This window comes from Oncorhynchus clarkii, chromosome 17, assembly GCF_045791955.1.
Source record: "Oncorhynchus clarkii lewisi isolate Uvic-CL-2024 chromosome 17, UVic_Ocla_1.0, whole genome shotgun sequence".
Classification (NCBI taxonomy): Eukaryota; Metazoa; Chordata; class Actinopteri; order Salmoniformes; family Salmonidae; genus Oncorhynchus; species Oncorhynchus clarkii.
This window is the reverse complement of record NC_092163.1, coordinates 13,460,276-13,477,803: the sequence shown is the minus strand read 5'-3', so window position 1 is coordinate 13,477,803 and position 17,528 is coordinate 13,460,276. Positions and strand designations below refer to the sequence as shown.

Sequence of the window (17,528 nt, the reverse complement as noted above, 5' to 3'; positions counted from 1 at the left end):
ATAGAACACTAAAATGATTGTTTTCTTTACAGTATTTGTGAGAATTAAGAATGTTCAACTACTAAAGAAACATTGTAAACCTAGAAAAGGAGGTACAGTAGGTTATCTCCTATAGAGGAGGATGGTGTGTGTGTACCTGTCTTTATCAGGAGAGTGGAGGTTGGTGTGTGTCTACCTGTCTTTATCATGAGAGTGGAGGTTGGTGTGTGTGTTACCTGTCTTTATCAGGAGAGTGGAGGTTGGTGTGTGTCTACCTGTCTTTGTCATGAAAGTGGAGGTTAGTGTGTGTGTTACCTGTCTTTATCAGGAGAGTGGAGGTTGGTGTGTGTCTACCTGTCTTTATCATGAGAGTGGAGGTTGGTGTGTGTGTGTGTACCTGTCTTTATCAGGAGAGTGGAGGTTGGTGTGTGTGTACCTGTCTTTATCAGGAGAGTGGAGGTTGGTGTGTGTACCTGTCTTTATCAGGAGAGTGGAGATTGGTGTGTGTGTACCTGTCTTTATCAGGAGAGTGGAGGTTGGTGTGTGTGTACCTGTCTTTATCAGGAGAGTGGAGGTTGGTGTGTGTGTACCTGTCTTTATCAGGAGAGTGGAGGTTGGTGTGTGTGTTACCTGTCTTTATCAGGAGAGTGGAGGTTGGTGTCAGGTCTGAGGCAGGTGGTGCTGGCACTCCTCACCCGGTCCAGACTGGGCTGCAGATCACTACAGTAGCACAGAGGGAAGAGAAGGAAGGGAAAAGAGGAAGAGGTGGGACAGAGTGAAAGGAAGCGTGCAAGACAGAGGGAAGGAATGGTAGAGTGAGAAAAAAAACAAAGCAAGAGAGAGAGAATCGAGGGAAATAAAGAGTCCAAGACAGAAGGAAGGAATTGCAAATAGAGGTGGGAGGGGGAAACGAGAGACAGAAAGAAAAGAAGGATCAAACATTAGATACAGAACAAACTTATAAGGGAGTTGTAAAACCTCCATTCATTACAATAGTGGTCCTTTGCGGCCAAACTGTACAGTCAGTCCACCTGATGGGGAGGTTGGAGCGTTGCCATGGGAACTTGCTCTTGGTGGAGGAGGAGAGTGGACTGGGTGAAATTTGCGTGAGCAGACATACTATAGCACAAATCACACACACACAATCTCTTTCTCTCTCACTTCTCTACAGTCAAGGACCTTGTCATTTGTCATGTCATGGTCTTTGTTGCGGCCATGGATGTCAACACAACACTGGAAAAGATGCTGTGTCCAACTGGCATCACATGCCTCACATGACACAGAGCCCCAATGTACGCTATGGTTTGCATTGTGCCAATAAGGACTTAGTTGTTCATTGTTTAGTACAGTCAACCCTGTTGTGTGTCCTGTGGTCTTCCACAAGTTGAGGTTAAGGATGAGCATTCGATCCCTCACAAAGGGATGGACGGTGGAGTGCAAAGTCAGGCCTTTTGGGCGGCGGGAGAGGGTCATCCGTGGGGTCGGGGTTGGAGAGGTGAAGTCCGTTGGGGGTGGGAGGGCAGAGGACGAAGGGAGCGGGGAAATGGGTTTCTTACCTAACGGTGACCTCATCAGTGAACCTGAGCACACGGTGCGTGAGGACACTACGGGAGGCGGGACCGCCCCCTCCCTGATGCCCCCGGGGAGGCTTGCTCTTTAGGCATGCAGGGAGGGTGTTGCTACACGCGCGTGAATCCGTGGTAGATGGTATAGACGCATGCAAGAAAGGGAAAGAAAAACTAGATTTGACGTGCATGCCAAAGGAATGAGAGGCCAAATAATGAACCACGATAAAGACGTACAAGGAAACCCAACAGTGGCACTGAAGTCAACAAACAAACCATATAAAAACAGCAATGCAATAAATATATCAGATGGACATCTCTGGAGCTTGAGGCACGGAGGAGGAACATCCAGGTTTGACACCAGAATATCACATCTACTCCATCCTAATCCCCATTCTCAGTATTTCCTCTCCCCAACTACTGTGTAGTGATGGGGGATTGTCTGATGGAGGCCCAAGACATAGATGACAACAGAGGACACGGTGAAAGTAGGGATGTAGGGATGGGGGATTGTCCTGCCGTTCATTATATGTATGGAGATTAAATGTAATGCTGATTATATAAATCCATCTAGACAGATTTTAATGTGTCAAAGCATTATAGCATGGGGAAACCAAGCATGTAATATATATCTACTGTATATAGGACAGTACATAGGATTATAGTTTTAAAATATACAGTGAAGTACTACTATAGTACTACTGTAACAGATCTGGTTCAGGGTCATCATATTATAATCAATAATAATTTGGTGGACGCTTATATTTGTCCAATTGGAAATGTGTTTTTTGCATATCCCAACTCCCCCTGAGACACCCTCGGAGAGTGGTACCACATCGAATCTGTAAAGCTCTGTTAGGGGTCGGTGTGGGGAATCAATTACGTTGAGAGAACGTTGATACAACATCATAAGCCACAAAATGTCAACGATGAGTTGAGTTCAGGTTTTGGGGAAGAGAAAGGGGAAAGAGAGCAGGGTTTTCTTATTCTACTCTCTTACCTGTATATGTCCTTGTGTATACCATTGACTAATAGGGGCATTTTGGGTGGTAGTGTATTGCTGGACCTAGCTACACCCCTGTGTAGTTATTTGAGTGTAGACCGTGCATTGATTGAGGGGGGAAAAACAGAAGAGGGGAAAAAACAACACAATTCTATAAATAAAACGTCCAGGCAAAAATAACATTAATCTACTATAGATAAAATGTTCAGACAAAAATGTAATTCACCAAGAGCGATTTTCATACTATTCTGAGATAAACGATAGAGCTATTCTGTAATCTATGATAATCTGTTTAAAACCCAACCTAAACTCAATGTTTTTATGGTGTCATGGAGAGTGTGTGGTACTATTTCTGACCTCTCGGGTGAAAAAAGAAGTCCCTTTGTGTCCGGAACGAATTCATCGATATTCTAAAACTAGATAAAGCTGAATACATTACAAAGACAACTTTCACATTGTCCCCTTTCTATGCAGGTAGACAAAAAGTGAACATTGATGCAGCACATGGAATAGGAACACATCACATTAAACAAAAACATTGCCACGTGATACATAACATACACTTTCTATATCACAACCATAGACTGTAGTATCACTGACCGAGATAACATGGAGCTGTGAACATTGAATGACAATGCAAAGAATGATGGGTAATGCAATAGAAGAAAGATGGTGGGTAGGGACGATAACAGTAACGTCTCTGGCTTTTTGGTCGTTGTTGTTTTTGTTTACCTGTTTGTGTGCAGGCACTCGGCACTCCCGCCTCGGATAGACCTGTGCATCTCGAGGACCTCACTGTGATTGCCATGGCGATGGGTGAACCGAACAACCAATCAAAAACAACAACGTAAGAGGATGGTCAAATCAGACAAACCCGCTCATGAGAAATGAATGAGAAGAAATCATGAAATCATAATTTTGATTCAGCATCAATAATAATAAATATGATATTCAACTTTTAGTAAGAGACTTTTGCATTGGACTGTTAGTCGTATTAGTGATTATTAGTATAGAACAGTACTAATGTAGCCTGCTATTCCACTTGTCCTTGGAGTATCCGACACTTTCAACCTCAAAAATTAAAAGCTAGTTGTCAACCTCTTTGAAATGATTGGGCATAAAGGAATACTGTACTTCTACAGGTACTTCATTGCAAATGAGCAAAATAAGAAGGAAACCATGTCGGCATCAACTCCTATATTGTACTCAAAGCTCTTCTCAAATTAGATACTCCAAAGTATATCCTTATTGTACACAAACACTGGAACTTCACTGCATAACCTGCACACACTCTCTCCCTGCCATAAACCACCAAACTATTCTCAGACCGGCTGTAATCTTAAACTCCCTGATACAGTACCTACAGCATCTAACGTCTAACCTCCTCCCTAATAAACAAAGGCCACCAGCCACCACTGTCTGTGTGATGTTACCTGTCCTCGGAGTACTCGTAGTCTGAGTCCCCGGAGCGGTGCTGCCCGTGGGAGTCATGGTAACGAGAGGGGGAGCAGGAGTGGTGGCGGTTCTGATGGATCTCATCCAGACTCCTAATGGGGTAGGACATAAAGAGGAGTGTTACTGAGGTTTTGGTTACAGAGTGTTACTGTGATAACATTTTGCTAATAACGTTGGTTATGTCATAGTGTGGACATAAAAGGAAATTGATTTGAGCCATAAGAGTGTGCTGAAGAGTTAACCCGGGGGTATGAATGAATGTGAACAATAGTGAAGACATGAAAACTATGAAATAGCACATATGGAATCATGTAATAACCAAAAAAAGTGTTAAACAAATCAAAATCTATTTAAAATGTTAGATTCTTCAAAGTAGCCACCCTTTGCCTTGTTAACAGCTTTGCACACTCATGACATTCTCTCAACCAACTTCCTGAGGAATTGACGGCGTTCCCACATATGCTGAGCACTTGTTGGCTGCTTTTTCTTTACTGTGTGGTCCAACTCATCCCAAACCATCTAATTTGGGTTGAAGTTGAAGGACTCTTCAGACCAAATTACAGATTTCCACTGGTCTAATGTCCATTGTTCGTGTTTATTGGCCCAAGCAAGTCCCTTCTTCTTATTGGTGTCCTTTAGTAGTGGTTTCTTTGCAGCAATTCGACCATGAAGGCCTGATCCACGCAGTCTCCTCTGAACAGTTGATGTTGAGATGTGTCTGTTACTTGAACTCTGAAGCACTTATTTGAGCTGCAATTTTTGAGGCTGGTACTGAACTTACTGAACTTTTCCTCTAAAGCAGAGGTATCACTGGGCCTTCCTTTCCTGTGGCAGTCATCATGAGAACCAGTTTCATCATAGCGCTTGATGGTTTTCCCGGATTGACTGACCTTCATATCTCAAAGTAATGATGAACTGTCGTTTCTCTTTGCTTATTTGAGCTGTTCTTGCCATAATATGGACTTGGCATTTTACCAAATAGGGCTATCTTCTGTATACCACCCCAACCTTGTTACAACACAACTGATTGTCTCAAACACATTCAGAAGGAAAGAAATTCCACAAGATAACTTTTAACAAAGAATATCAAATGTAAAATATATTTTGATTTGTTTGTCACGCCCTGACCTTAGAGTTACTTTTTTTCTCTCTATTTGGTTAGGTCAGGGTGTGATTTAGGGTGGGCATTCTATGTTGTCTATTTCTTTGTTTTTGGCCAAGTATGGTTCCCAATCAGAGGCAGCTGTCTATTGTTGTCTCTGATTGGGGATCATACTTAGGCAGCCCTTTTTCCCACTTTCTGTTGTGGGATCTTGTTTTTGTATAGTTGCCTTGTGCACTGCAATACTGCACGTTTGTTATATTCTTTGTTGTTTTTGTTGTAAGTTTCACTATTAATGAATGTGGAACTCTATGCACGCTGCACCTTGGTCCGATCCTTTCAACAAACATAACATTATTTAACTTCTCTAGGGTAGGGGGCAGCATTTGGAATTTTGGATGAAAAGCGTGCCCCAATTAAACTGCCTTCTACTCAGGCCCAGAAGATAGGATATGCATATAATTAGTAGATTTGGATAGAAAACACTAAAGTTTCCAAAACTGTTAAAATAATGTCTGTGAGTATAACATAACTGATTTGGCAGGTGAAAACCTGAGAAAAATCCATTCAGGAAGTAGGATATTTGTTGTTGTTGTAGTTTTCTATTCAATGACATTACAGTATCCAGTGACTTAGGACTCAAATTGCAGTTCCTATGCCTTCCACTAGATGCCAACAGTCTTTAGAAATTGTTTCAGGCTTGTAATCTGAAAAATTAGGGAGTAAGAGCAGTCTGTATGAGTGGACCCTGCCGTGTCACAGAGCTTTTTCATGCGCACGACCGAGAGAGTGCCTTTCTTGTTTACCTTTTATATTGACAACGTTATTGTCCGGTTGAAATATTATCGATTATTTAGGCTAAAAACAACCTGAGGATTGAATATAAACATCGTTGGACATGTTTCTAATTTTTTTACATATTTTTTAAGGTTTTCGGATATAAAGAGAGACTATTGAACAAAAGGAACATGTATTGAATAAATGTATGTCTTCTGAGTGCAACCACATGAAGATCATCAAAGGTAAGTGATTAATTAACATACCCTAGATAGGTTAACACTTTTTTGGTTACTACATGATTCCATGAGTGTTATTTCATAGTTGTGATGTCTTCACTATTATTCTACAATGTAGAAAATAGTACAAATAAAGAAAAACCTTTGAATGAGTAGCTGTATCCAAACCGGTACTGTATATATACAGTGCATTGCAAAAGTATTCACCCCCGTTTGCGTTTTTCCTATTTTGTTGCATTACAACCTGTAATTTAAATTTTATTTGGATTTCATGTAATGGACAAACACAAAATAGTCCAAATTGGTGAAATGAAAAAAATAACTTGTTTCAAAAAATGGAAAAGTGGTGTGTGCATGTGTATTCTCCCCCTATGTGATGAAGCCCCAAAATAAGATCTGGTGTGCAACCAATTACCTTCAGAAGTCACATAATTAATTAAATAAAGTCCACCTGTGTGCAATCTAAGTGTCACATGATCTGTCACATGATCTCAGTATATATACACTGTTTTGAAAAACCCCAGAGTCTGCAACACCACTAAGCAAGGGGCACCACCAAGCAAGCGGCACCATGAAGACCAAGGAGCTCTCCAAACAGGTCAGGGACAAAGTTGGGAGAAGTACAGATCAGGGTTGGGTCATAAAAAAATATCAGAAACTTTGAACATCCCACGGACCACCATTAAATACATTATTAAAAAAATGGAAAGAATATGGCACCACAACAAACCTGCCAAGAGTGGGCCACCCACCAAAACTCACAGACCAGGCAAGGAGGGCATTAATCAGAGAGGCAACAAAGAGACCAAAGATAGCCCTGAAGGAGCTGCAAAGCTCCACAGCTGAGATTGGAGTATCTGTCCATAGGACCACTTTAAGCAGTATATTCCACAGAGCTGGGCTTCACGGAAGAGTGGCCAGAAAAAAGCCATTGCTTATAGAAAAAAATAAGAAAACCCAGTTTGGTGTTTGCCAAAAGGCATGTGGGAGACTCCCCAAACATATGGACGAAGGTACTCTGGTCAGATGAGACTAAAATATATATTTTTGGCCATCAAGGAAAATGCTATGTCTGGCAAAAACCCAACACCTCCCATCACCTCGAGGACACCATCCCCACAGTGAAGCATGGTGGTGGCAGCATCATGCTGTTTGGATGTTTTTCATCAGCAGGGACTGGGAAACTGGTCAGAATTGAAGGAATGATGGATGGCTCTAAATACAGGGAAATTCTTGAAGGAAACGTGTTTCAATCTTCCAGAGATTTGAGACTGGGACGGAGGTTCACCTTCCAGCAGGACAATGACCCTAAGCATGCTGCTAAAGCAACACTCAAGTGGTTTAAGGGGAACATTTAAATGTCTTGGAATGAAGTAGTCATAGCCCAGACCTCAATCCAATTGATAATCTGTGGTATGATTTAACGATTGCTGTACACCGACAGGAACCCATCAGCCTTGAAGGAGCTGGAGCAGTTTTGCCTTGAAGAATGGGCAAAAATCCCAGAGGCTAGATGTGCCAAGCTTATAGTGACATATCCCAAGAGACTTACAGCTGTAATTGCTGCAAAACGTGGCTCTACAAAGCATTGACTTTGAGTTATGCACGCTCAAGTTTTCAGTTTTTTTGTCTTATTTCTTGTTTGTTTCACTATAAAAAATAATTTGCATCTTCAAAGTGGTAGGCATGTTGTGTAAATCAAATGATACAACCCCCCCCCCCCCCAAAAAAAATAAAATAATGTTTTTTTATTTTAATACCAGGTTTTAAGGCAGGGAAAGAGAAAAAAGAGAGAAAGAAAGAGAGAGAGAGAAAGAAAGAGAGAGAGAGAGGGAGAAAGAGAGAGTAAGAGTGAGTGAGAGCAAGAGAAAGAGGGAGAAAGCGAGCGAGAGAGAAAAGGAAAGAGAGAAAAAGGAGAGAGAGGGAGAAAGAGAGAAAAAAGAGAGAGAAAGAGAGAGATGAAGATAGAGAACAAGAAAGAAAGAGAGAAAAAAGAGAAAGAGAAAGAGAGAGAGAGAAAGAAGAATGCAGATGTGTGTGGGTGTAGTCTCGTCGAGAACCAGGCAGCGTGACAACAACGTGATTCCGATGTATGGCTGTGCAAGACTAGTTTAGGTATATCTGTGTGATACAGAAGCTGCAGCTACCTCTGCATGGGGACGTGTGCAGGGCGGGAGCGGGCCCTTGTTATGTCCTCGCGGTGAGGGGACACAGATCTGGAGCGGTGCTGGGCCAGTCTCTGCTGCTCTGGGACAGTCAGGGTGCTGTTCCTCTCCCTCTCCCTCGAGTTACGCTCTGCACCTACACACATACGGAGGAGGAATCAGCAGTCGTAGCATGTTACCTGCTGACAAAATGTGTCAGTGTTGAGCGCCGCCACTCAACATTCACTACGCCTTCTGGTGATCGCTTGGTTTTCCCAAAACTACAGAGATCATGCTGGTGCTCAACTTCTATTAATACAGTGGCCCATAGCAGCTCTAGTCTGATCAAACCCATGCCACGTGAGGGAGCTGAGAGGACAAATGATACAGACTGCAAACTGTAGCACATCAGAGTGGGATATTTTACACTGGAAGTTTTTTGGTTACATTTGAAGAGTTGCATTGAATAGTTACACCAGGTATTGAGCTAACTTGTGTACCGGACTGTTTCTGCATTCCATAAAGTTACCCCATTGCCAGCTTGCAATGGCAACCAGGCTAAGGCAGAAACTGTCTGGCACCCAGGCTAAGTAGCCTTATACCCTTTTTGAAATAGCTGAGCCAGAACAGCACAGTTCATGTTGACCCTATGGTGCGAATCAGGCACTGGTTTATACACCGTATCCTTGTCTTGTTGTCTTGAGTCACTACTACTTCAGGCTCTACTACCAGACATGCAGGTGACAGCGTCAGTGGAATGGACAGCGACATCACGGCTCTATAGCTCCATGCACTCAGTGCTCCCAGTGGATCTGCTCTACAAGCTGCATTACTACAGTCCGACAGAGGAGGAGAAAGGATGTGTACAGTATCATGGCAGAACACATACCATAATAGAATTGTAGTAATACCATGGTATCGTTGTAGTATACGTTGGTATTACAAAGGGCTGTAATCAGAGTTAAATCCAAAGTGTGGGGTAAAATTGGGAACCAATGACATTTTTTCCCCAATGTAAAACATCTCTGAGGTTGTCAGTTGGGATCAAATGAAGTAGCCCATGGTTAGATAGGCTGGGGTATGAGAGGAGCTGTAAAGTGGTCACACCTCTCTCCTCCAGTGCTGGACTCTCACTACTTGAAGCTGGGTAACAGTAACCATGCCCACCCACCCACCTTCAGATACTACCGCTATACCTGTATCATCAAACTCTGTGTCAATGATGCGATGGGACCCTGCACAACAGTGGATAGACACGCACACACACACACACAAGGTAGGGTTACACACGCATAGTAGGGTAGAGGGTTTACACACAGCATGGTAGAGAGTTTACACACAGTAGGGTTGAGAATTTCCATGGCAGTTGCGATCGATCTCGCACACACAGGAAACAAGTTCATAGGAAGTTCATCTTGGCATACTGTAGCAGGGAGAATCTATAGCCGAGGTCAGTGTCAATACACCACACACACACAATGTATATACTGTACACACATACACACACACGAACGCAAGCATGCAAGCACACACACTCTCTCGATCTCTCTCACACACATACGCACGCGCGAACACACACACACACACACACAACAAGACTTACTCTGTAGTTTCTTGCTGGGGCTGTCGTGAGAGGCGTGTCTGCGTGGGAGGTAAGGGGATGGCTGGGGCAGAGGTAGAGAGGACACGTCGTGGGTCTGGAGTTTATACCAGTGAGGGACGTCGTCCAGCAGGGCAGTCTCCAGCTCTATCAGGATCTAGAAGTGAGAGGGAAGAGAGGGAAGAAGGAGGAGGAGAGAAAGTCAGAGACATACAGAACAAGACAACGTCAGCATAGAGGGCATGATGGCGTCCATCTGTGGTTCTCTGTGCGTGTTTGAGTTTGCAAGTGTGTGTGGATACGTGCAAATGAATGTGTGTGTGTTTTGTTTTCTGTGTATACTGTTTCATTTCAAGTTTCATTTCGAGTTTCATTTCAAAACAATATACAGTATATTTATTTTCACAAATGTTGGTGAATTAGCTTTCGTTGTTTAAAGAAATGATCAACGAGGTCTTATCCAGAATGACTTACAGTGAGTGCATTTATCTTAAGATAGCCAGGTAAGACAACCACATATCACAGTCAAATAGACATTCCATTCCAGATGACCAATGGGTATATAGCATTTTGCAAAACAGCAAAAGATTCATACACATCTAAAATCTATTAAATACAAATCTGAGAACAGTAACAATTTACACACAAATATAATATCTATGAATAAAATATGAGAACAGTAATAATTTACACAAAAATTAAGATACTATTCAAATGTACTATAAACAGTATGATTGTATGTATGTATGTACAGTATGTGTGTGTGTGTGTGTGTGTGTGTGTGTGTATCTTACCTCTCCCAGGAAGTCACTCTCCTCCTCCTGTATTCTAGGCTGGTCCCAGACAGTGATCTCCAGCATGCGTTCTCTGAAGTCCCTGCGGTGGACGTGGGAGTACAGGAACGTCTGGTTCCACTTGGGCCCAGCGCTCTTCTTTACCGTCTTGGTCCTGCGCTTGCTCTTATCACTGGGAACATGACAGGGGAGAAGGCAGAGGAATGTTAGGAGAGGGAAGACGAACCTTAGAAGGAGAGTCAACGGAAGTCAGAGAGTCATGTATGTAGCTGTCACATACTGTCCCCAAATAAGGGTCTGTGACTCACTATAAGGATGATGAAATATAACAGAAAACTACATAGACAGGAAGCAAATCAGAAGAGAACGTGTTGACAGTGTGTTTAAAGTATATTGGTTACTGTTACATACAAAAAACGATCTGTTTATGTACAATGTTGAACCCCTGTACTTGTAATATACTTCAGTAATTACTGTGTGTTTACACAGGTATAACAACTACTTAATGTTAACCCTAGTAAATTGAGACCGGTTTACCTTCGGTCAGGGAGGAAGTACATCTTGACGTAGGGGTTCCTGGGTCGCCCGTCCGGTCGGGGGGGCAGGTCTATGGCTTGAAGGACGTTGACGATCAGTTGATGGCCCACTTTGTCATACCACAGCTTTACCTATGAACAACATCATGGGATTAGATGAATGTGACTGAATGAATCCAGTTAGAGTAGACCATTGGTTGTGGATTACACAGGACATTGTGAAAAGTGAAATATAGGCCATTTATCATTCTGTCTGACTGTTTGTTCGTAAATCTGTCCGCCCATCCACACATCCATGTATCCAGCCCCCCCCCCCCCCAGGTACAGTCCAGTATAGTCCAGTATAGTCCAGTCCAGTCCAGTATAGTCCAGTGTATATCCAGTACAGTCCAGTATAATCCAGTATAGTCCAGTGTAGATCCAGTATAGCCTAGTACAGTCCAGTATAGTCCAGTACAGTCTTGTGTAGATCCAGTATAGTCCAGTGTAGATCCAGTATAGTCCAGTACAGTCCAGTGTGGATCCAGTACAGTCCAGTATAGTCCAGTGTAGATCCAGTACAGTCTGGTATAGTCCAGTACAGTCCAGTACAGTACAGTCCTGTATAGTACAGTGTAGATCCAGTACAGTCCAGTGTAGATCCAGTACAGTCCTGTATAGTCCAGAGTAGATCCAGTACAGTCCAGTGTAAATCCAGTACAGTCTTGTGTAGATCCAGTACAGTCCAATATAGTCCAGTATAGATCCAATACAGTATAGTCCAGTACAGTCCAGTGTAGATCCAGTACAGTCCGGTATAGTCCAGTCAAGTCCAGTACAGTCCAGTAATAGTCCAGTAATAGTCCAGTATTGTCCAGTATAGTCCAGTATAGTCTAGTAATAGTTCAGTAATAGTCCAGTAATAGTCCAGTAATAGTCCAGTAATAGTCCAGTATGGTCCAGTAATAGTCCAGGAATAGTCCAGTAATAGTCCAGTAATAGTCCAGTAATAGTCCAGTAATAGTCCAGTATAGTCCAGTACAGTCCAGTATAGTCCAGTATAGTCCAGTAATAGTCCAGTAATAGTCCAGCAATAGTCCAGTATAGTCCAGTAATAGTCCAGTATAGTCCAGTATAGTCCAGTATAGTCCAGCAATAGTCCATTATAGTCCAGTAATAGTCCAATATAGTCCAGTAATAGTCCAATATAGTCCAGTAATAGTCCAGTAATAGTCCAGTAATAGTCCAGCAATAGTCCAGTATAGTCCAGTATAGTCCAGTATAGTCCAGTATAGTCCAGTAATAGTTCAGTATGTTCCAGTATAGTCCAGCAATAGTCCAGTATAGTCCAGTAATAGTCCAGTATAGTCCAGTAATAGTCCAGTAATAGTCCAGAAATAGTCCATTAATAGTCCAGTATAGTCCAGTATAGTCCAGTATAGTCCAGTATAGTCCAGTATAGTCCAGTAATAGTCCAGTAATAGTCCAGTAATAGTCCAGTATAGTCCAGTATAGTCCAGTAATAGTCCAGTAATAGTCCAGTAATAGTCCAGTATAGTCCAGTATAGTCCAGTATAGTCCAGTGTAGATCCAGCAAATATCCAGTACTCACAGAGAGCTGTCCAGGCAGGATGACGGGGAGGGCTCTGAGGGTAGCAGGGCTGGTGGGGGACATGACCGATATGGAGGGACGCTCCATCTTCTGAGACTCAAAGGAACTGGAGCCCGCTGCCAGGGGAAAGAACCAGGATGTGAAAGACTCAAACAACTCGGTGGGTAGACAGTACTGTATATTAACACCAATGAACTATGCCGTTTTATTCATCAAGGAAAACCAAAGCTTTGTTGACACTTACTCGATTCTAAAGGAGGATGGGATGTTTCTGGAATTCTTGGTATGTCTCTGTAAGATGGGAGGAAGATTACATCAAACGTCTGCACAGACCTCTGCAATAGTCACTGACCAACAGCCATCACCACCCTCCATTTGATACAGAGTGCCAGCACATGCAATACCTCAATCGTATGTTTGTTTGTATCGAAAAGGAAAAACACAGACACGTACACAAACTGTGTGTTGGGTTAGAGAGCGGTAATTCATACCCACACAGGGGAGAGACGTATGGGTTGAGAGAAGAGAGGGAACTTGCCTTATAAGGGTTTCTCTAAGGTCTAGGATGTTAGGGGTTACATCAGGGTTAGGCCTCAGGGAAGGACTACCGTACGACATAGTGGTCACTATGTCCACAATAAGTATGTACTTACTGATACGCTCTATACACCTTTCTCAAGAAGTTATTGGAAATGATGCGGTGGATAGATCTTTTAGGTAAAGAAGACAATGGCCGTCAACATTTCACTTCAAAATTAGAAATAGTCAGAAAAGGGCCCACAACAGTCGCAATATAGTAATAATAGTCCAAAATGGCAAATGCAGTGCAAAATAGTCACACAATAGTTGCAGTGTATCGCACAACGATTCCAAAATGGGAATTTAGCATTTCACACAGGAAGTCAGTCTTACCCAATAGGCCTTGAGACAACTATTTCCACTTGAGGCTCCGCCTTGGATTCCAGAATGATGTTGTACACTTCCTTCTTGGTTGCTCCCGGCAACGACTTCCCGTTCCACTGCAGTACCTCATCACCTGGAAAACAGGAAACAAGATGGCCGACATTAAAACAGCTGATTCATGGGTAAGCATGGAGCCTAGGTTAAAGATAACAAAGGTTAAGACAATGTAATAATTCCTTGCAGAAGTGTTAGAAAATAAACAAAATCATTGGACCAGCGCCGGAGTGAAAATGACTAGAAGTGAATGTTACCAGGTACAGAAAGTTCACCATCAAAGTGGAAAATAAACACAATCGTAGTGTACTCAGCAAACTAAAGCAGAATTGTTTAACTGTCATTCAATTTATTTAAATGTTTTTCAAATTATTGTTAAAGGAATTATATTACTCTATGTTTTAATATCCAATTAAAATTAAACACTCTGTCCATTCATAAGGACTTGTAAGACCCTTATTCTATAATAATAGACATAGCCCAGTCTCAAAATCAAACAGCAGAGTTTATTCTCGAGAGTACTCCCCACGATACAGGTTACCACAGGTTATAAACTGAAAATGACGTCATTAGTTCCAACACCAACCCGTGTCATCTCCGTTCCAGTACAAAGGCTGTATCTCAAGCCTTCCCACATCCGTCTCCCTACCAATTTAATATAATTTAGGTTTTCTCGTGTAGATAAGCATTCTAGCCAGTCTGATTCATTTGTACCACGGAACAGACAGTCATTGTTCTAACTCTTGACCACATTCACACACACATTATATTCAGTACTGGGATCAAGAAAGAAAACTCAAACATTTACAGCAACATAATAGTATTCAGATTAGTACATATACAGTAACATAATAGTATTCGGATTAGTACATATACAGTAACATATTAGTATTCTGATTAGTCAGTCCTGATTGTAATGTATACATAATTAGTCACCATTGATAAAAATTCCCTTAACAATTATCTACAGCCACTTTATTACTTGATGTCCCGACCACTGGTAACGTTTTCAAAGCCAATTCTGTAGAATCAGCAACAGCGCTGGTCAAATGAATGTGTTTGTTTTCTAACGCTGGCGCATGGAATTATTACGTTGTCTTAACCTCTATTTTTTCAACCTAGCCTGGTCGATTTACTTAACAACCTCTGTTCACAACACAAAGTGTTCAGGTAGAAATGGTAGATTTTCCCAGCTCAAAAAGAACACACAGACAATCTCACAGAGCTCCCAGACTGACGACACTTCTCCACCAGATAACCCTGAATGTCTGAATGTTGTTTCTACGCTGCTTACCAGCTCGTAGGTGGCCAACAATGTCCGCCAGACTTCCTTTCTTGACTTTGGTGATGAAGGCCCCCAGTCTCCCTGTCTCTGTCATCTTCCCACCCACAACCTAGAAGGGGAACAGAACACGGGCTGTTCAGACACAAGACCAAGGTCAGTATGAAGGTATGACAATCTGGATACCGTCCCAGCTGAGTACAAATCTACAGCATGTCCCCATAGTTTCCTTTATTATATACTCCTGTGGATAGTACACTAGCATCACTTACATTTCAGTCATTAAGCAGACTCTTATCCAGATCAACTTACAGGAGCAATCAGGGTTAAGTGCCTTGCGTCAGGGCACATCAACAGATTTCTTCCCACACCTAGTTGGCTCGGAGATTCAAACCAGCAACCTTTCGGTTACTCGCTCTTAGCAGCGAGGCTACCTAATGTGGAGGTCAGACGTTAGAGACCCGGGTGGCCTCAGTACACGGGGATACACAGTGGTTAGTGTGGTAGTTTTCCCAGACTTCCATTATCATACACATCCTTTAACAATACACCATCACACATCTGAGCCTGGGTGCTCTGATGTCCTGCACCCAACGGTCTCAGTACACAATATACAGCGGTTAATGTGGTAACACTGTAGTGATTGAAAGGGATGCTGCTAGTGATTCCCTCTTACCTTTAACCCTAGTAAGGAGCCTGCCTCGCGGGGCATGGCCGACCTTTTGCTCAGAGTGATGCGTCCGATTAAGTGGTCGCCCTCCTTGGACGGCTGCCATGTCACTGGATGCTGTAGAGGGGGAGATTTAATTCCATCAGACAGAGAGAGGCAAAGAGGGAGAGACGGAGAGGGGGGTGTGGTAGAGAGGGGATATAGGTAGCGACAGAGAGGGAGAGGAGTGAGGGTAAGAAAGGTAAAAACAAGTTAGGGAGAGAAAGAGAAAGACAGAGAGTCTCTGCATCCCTTGTGAGGACAACTCTCCCACCCAGGCCAACTAGGAGGGACTTGCCCATCCACAATAAACACATACTATATCAATTTACACTCTAAGCAATTATGTCTAGTCTGGACTGTTTCTAATGTTGTAAGAATCTATATTTAGTAATGAATGGTGGGTAGAGTACGCCCACACACTTACACAGACACTGCGGGGAATGAAACTAATAGGATGTGTGTGTGTGCATGCATGCATGTGTGTGTGTGTGTCTGCGTGTGTGTGTCTATGCGTGCATTTGTGTGTGTGTCTGTGCGTGCGTGTCCTAGGGTGGTGAGTCTGAGTTGAGTCAGCTTAAGCAAAACCTAAATCTGTCACTTTCTCCTGAAACTTACATGCCACACAGCAGGATCCAGAGGATGGCAGTCCCAATCACCTGGAGAGAGAGCGAGAGAGCAATAGAGCGTGAGAGCGAGAAAGAGAGAGAGCGAGAGCGAGAGAGAGTGGTAGAGAGGTAGAGAGAGAGAGAGAGAGAGAGAGAGGTAGAGAGAGTAGAGAGATCGAGAGAGGCAGATAGATAAGATACACAGAAAGTGATAAAGAGAGTTAGAGATAGAGAGAGTTAGACGGACTCTGCATGCAGAATTCTGGAAAAAAATAATATCCTTGTACAACGTAAAACACCAAATAATGCATGCAGAGCAGAATTAGGCCGATACCCACTAATTCTACAACCATCTAAAAGGAAGCGATTCCCAAAGCCATCACCTACAGAGAAATGAACATGGAGAAGAGCCCTGGGGTTCTGTTCACAAACACAAACAGACCCCACAGAGCCCCAGGACAGAAACACAATCAGACCCAATCAAATCATGAGAAAACAAAAAGATAATTATTACACATTGGAAAGAATTAACAAAAAAACAGATCAAACTAGAATGCCAAACAGAGAGTACACTAAACAGTAGCAGAATACCTGCCCACTGTGACAGACCCCAAATTAAGGAAATCTATGTACAGACTCAGTAAGCATAGCCTTGCTATTGAGAAATGCCACCGAAGGCAGATCTGCCTCTCAAGAGAAGACAGGCTATGAAGACAGGCTACTGCCCACAAAATTAGGTGAAAGCTGCACTTCCTAACCTCCTGCCAAATGTATGACCATATTAGAGACACATACTATATTTCCCTCAGATTTCACAGACCCACAAAGAATTTGAAAACAAATCCAACTTTGATAAACTCCAATATCTATTGGGTGAAATACCAGTGTGCAATCACAGCAGCAAGATTTGTGACCTGTTGCCACAAGAAAAGGGCAACCAGTGAAGAACAAGCAAACCTATTGTCACGTTCTGACCTTAGTTCCTTTATTATGTATTTGTGTTAGTTTATACGGGGCGTGAGTTGGGGTGGGTAGTATATGTTCTTATTTACTATGTTGTGTTTTGTGTTTGGCCTGGTATGGTTCTCAATCAGAGGCAGGCGTCGTTCGTTGTCTCTGATTGAGAATCATACTTAGGTAGCCTGTTCTCCCCATTTTAGTTGTGGGTGATTGTTTTCTGTCTCTGT

General features: G+C 42.7%; 1 protein-coding gene across 2 annotated transcripts in view; it reads right to left on the bottom strand.

Annotated features, from left to right (window-relative positions):
• The window catches only part of LOC139370307 (regulating synaptic membrane exocytosis protein 1-like), a 99,029-nt gene that overhangs the window by 19,669 nt on the left and 61,832 nt on the right, over nt 1–17,528 (bottom strand). The window contains exons 5-19 of one of the 2 annotated variants that reach the window (XM_071109700.1): nt 16,352–16,392; nt 15,701–15,811; nt 15,037–15,136; nt 13,698–13,821; nt 13,439–13,495; nt 13,030–13,076; nt 12,786–12,901; nt 11,196–11,326; nt 10,659–10,830; nt 9,868–10,021; nt 9,440–9,499; nt 8,268–8,421; nt 3,981–4,094; nt 3,280–3,342; nt 610–699 (exon numbers count right to left, since the gene is read on the bottom strand). In XM_071109700.1, the coding sequence (XP_070965801.1) occupies nt 610–699; nt 3,280–3,342; nt 3,981–4,094; nt 8,268–8,421; nt 9,440–9,499; nt 9,868–10,021; nt 10,659–10,830; nt 11,196–11,326; nt 12,786–12,901; nt 13,030–13,076; nt 13,439–13,495; nt 13,698–13,821; nt 15,037–15,136; nt 15,701–15,811; nt 16,352–16,392 (1,534 nt within the window). The remainder of the gene's footprint in view (nt 1–609; nt 700–3,279; nt 3,343–3,980; nt 4,095–8,267; nt 8,422–9,439; nt 9,500–9,867; nt 10,022–10,658; nt 10,831–11,195; nt 11,327–12,785; nt 12,902–13,029; nt 13,077–13,438; nt 13,496–13,697; nt 13,822–15,036; nt 15,137–15,700; nt 15,812–16,351; nt 16,393–17,528) is intronic. The other variant, XM_071109701.1, reaches the window with a different exon arrangement.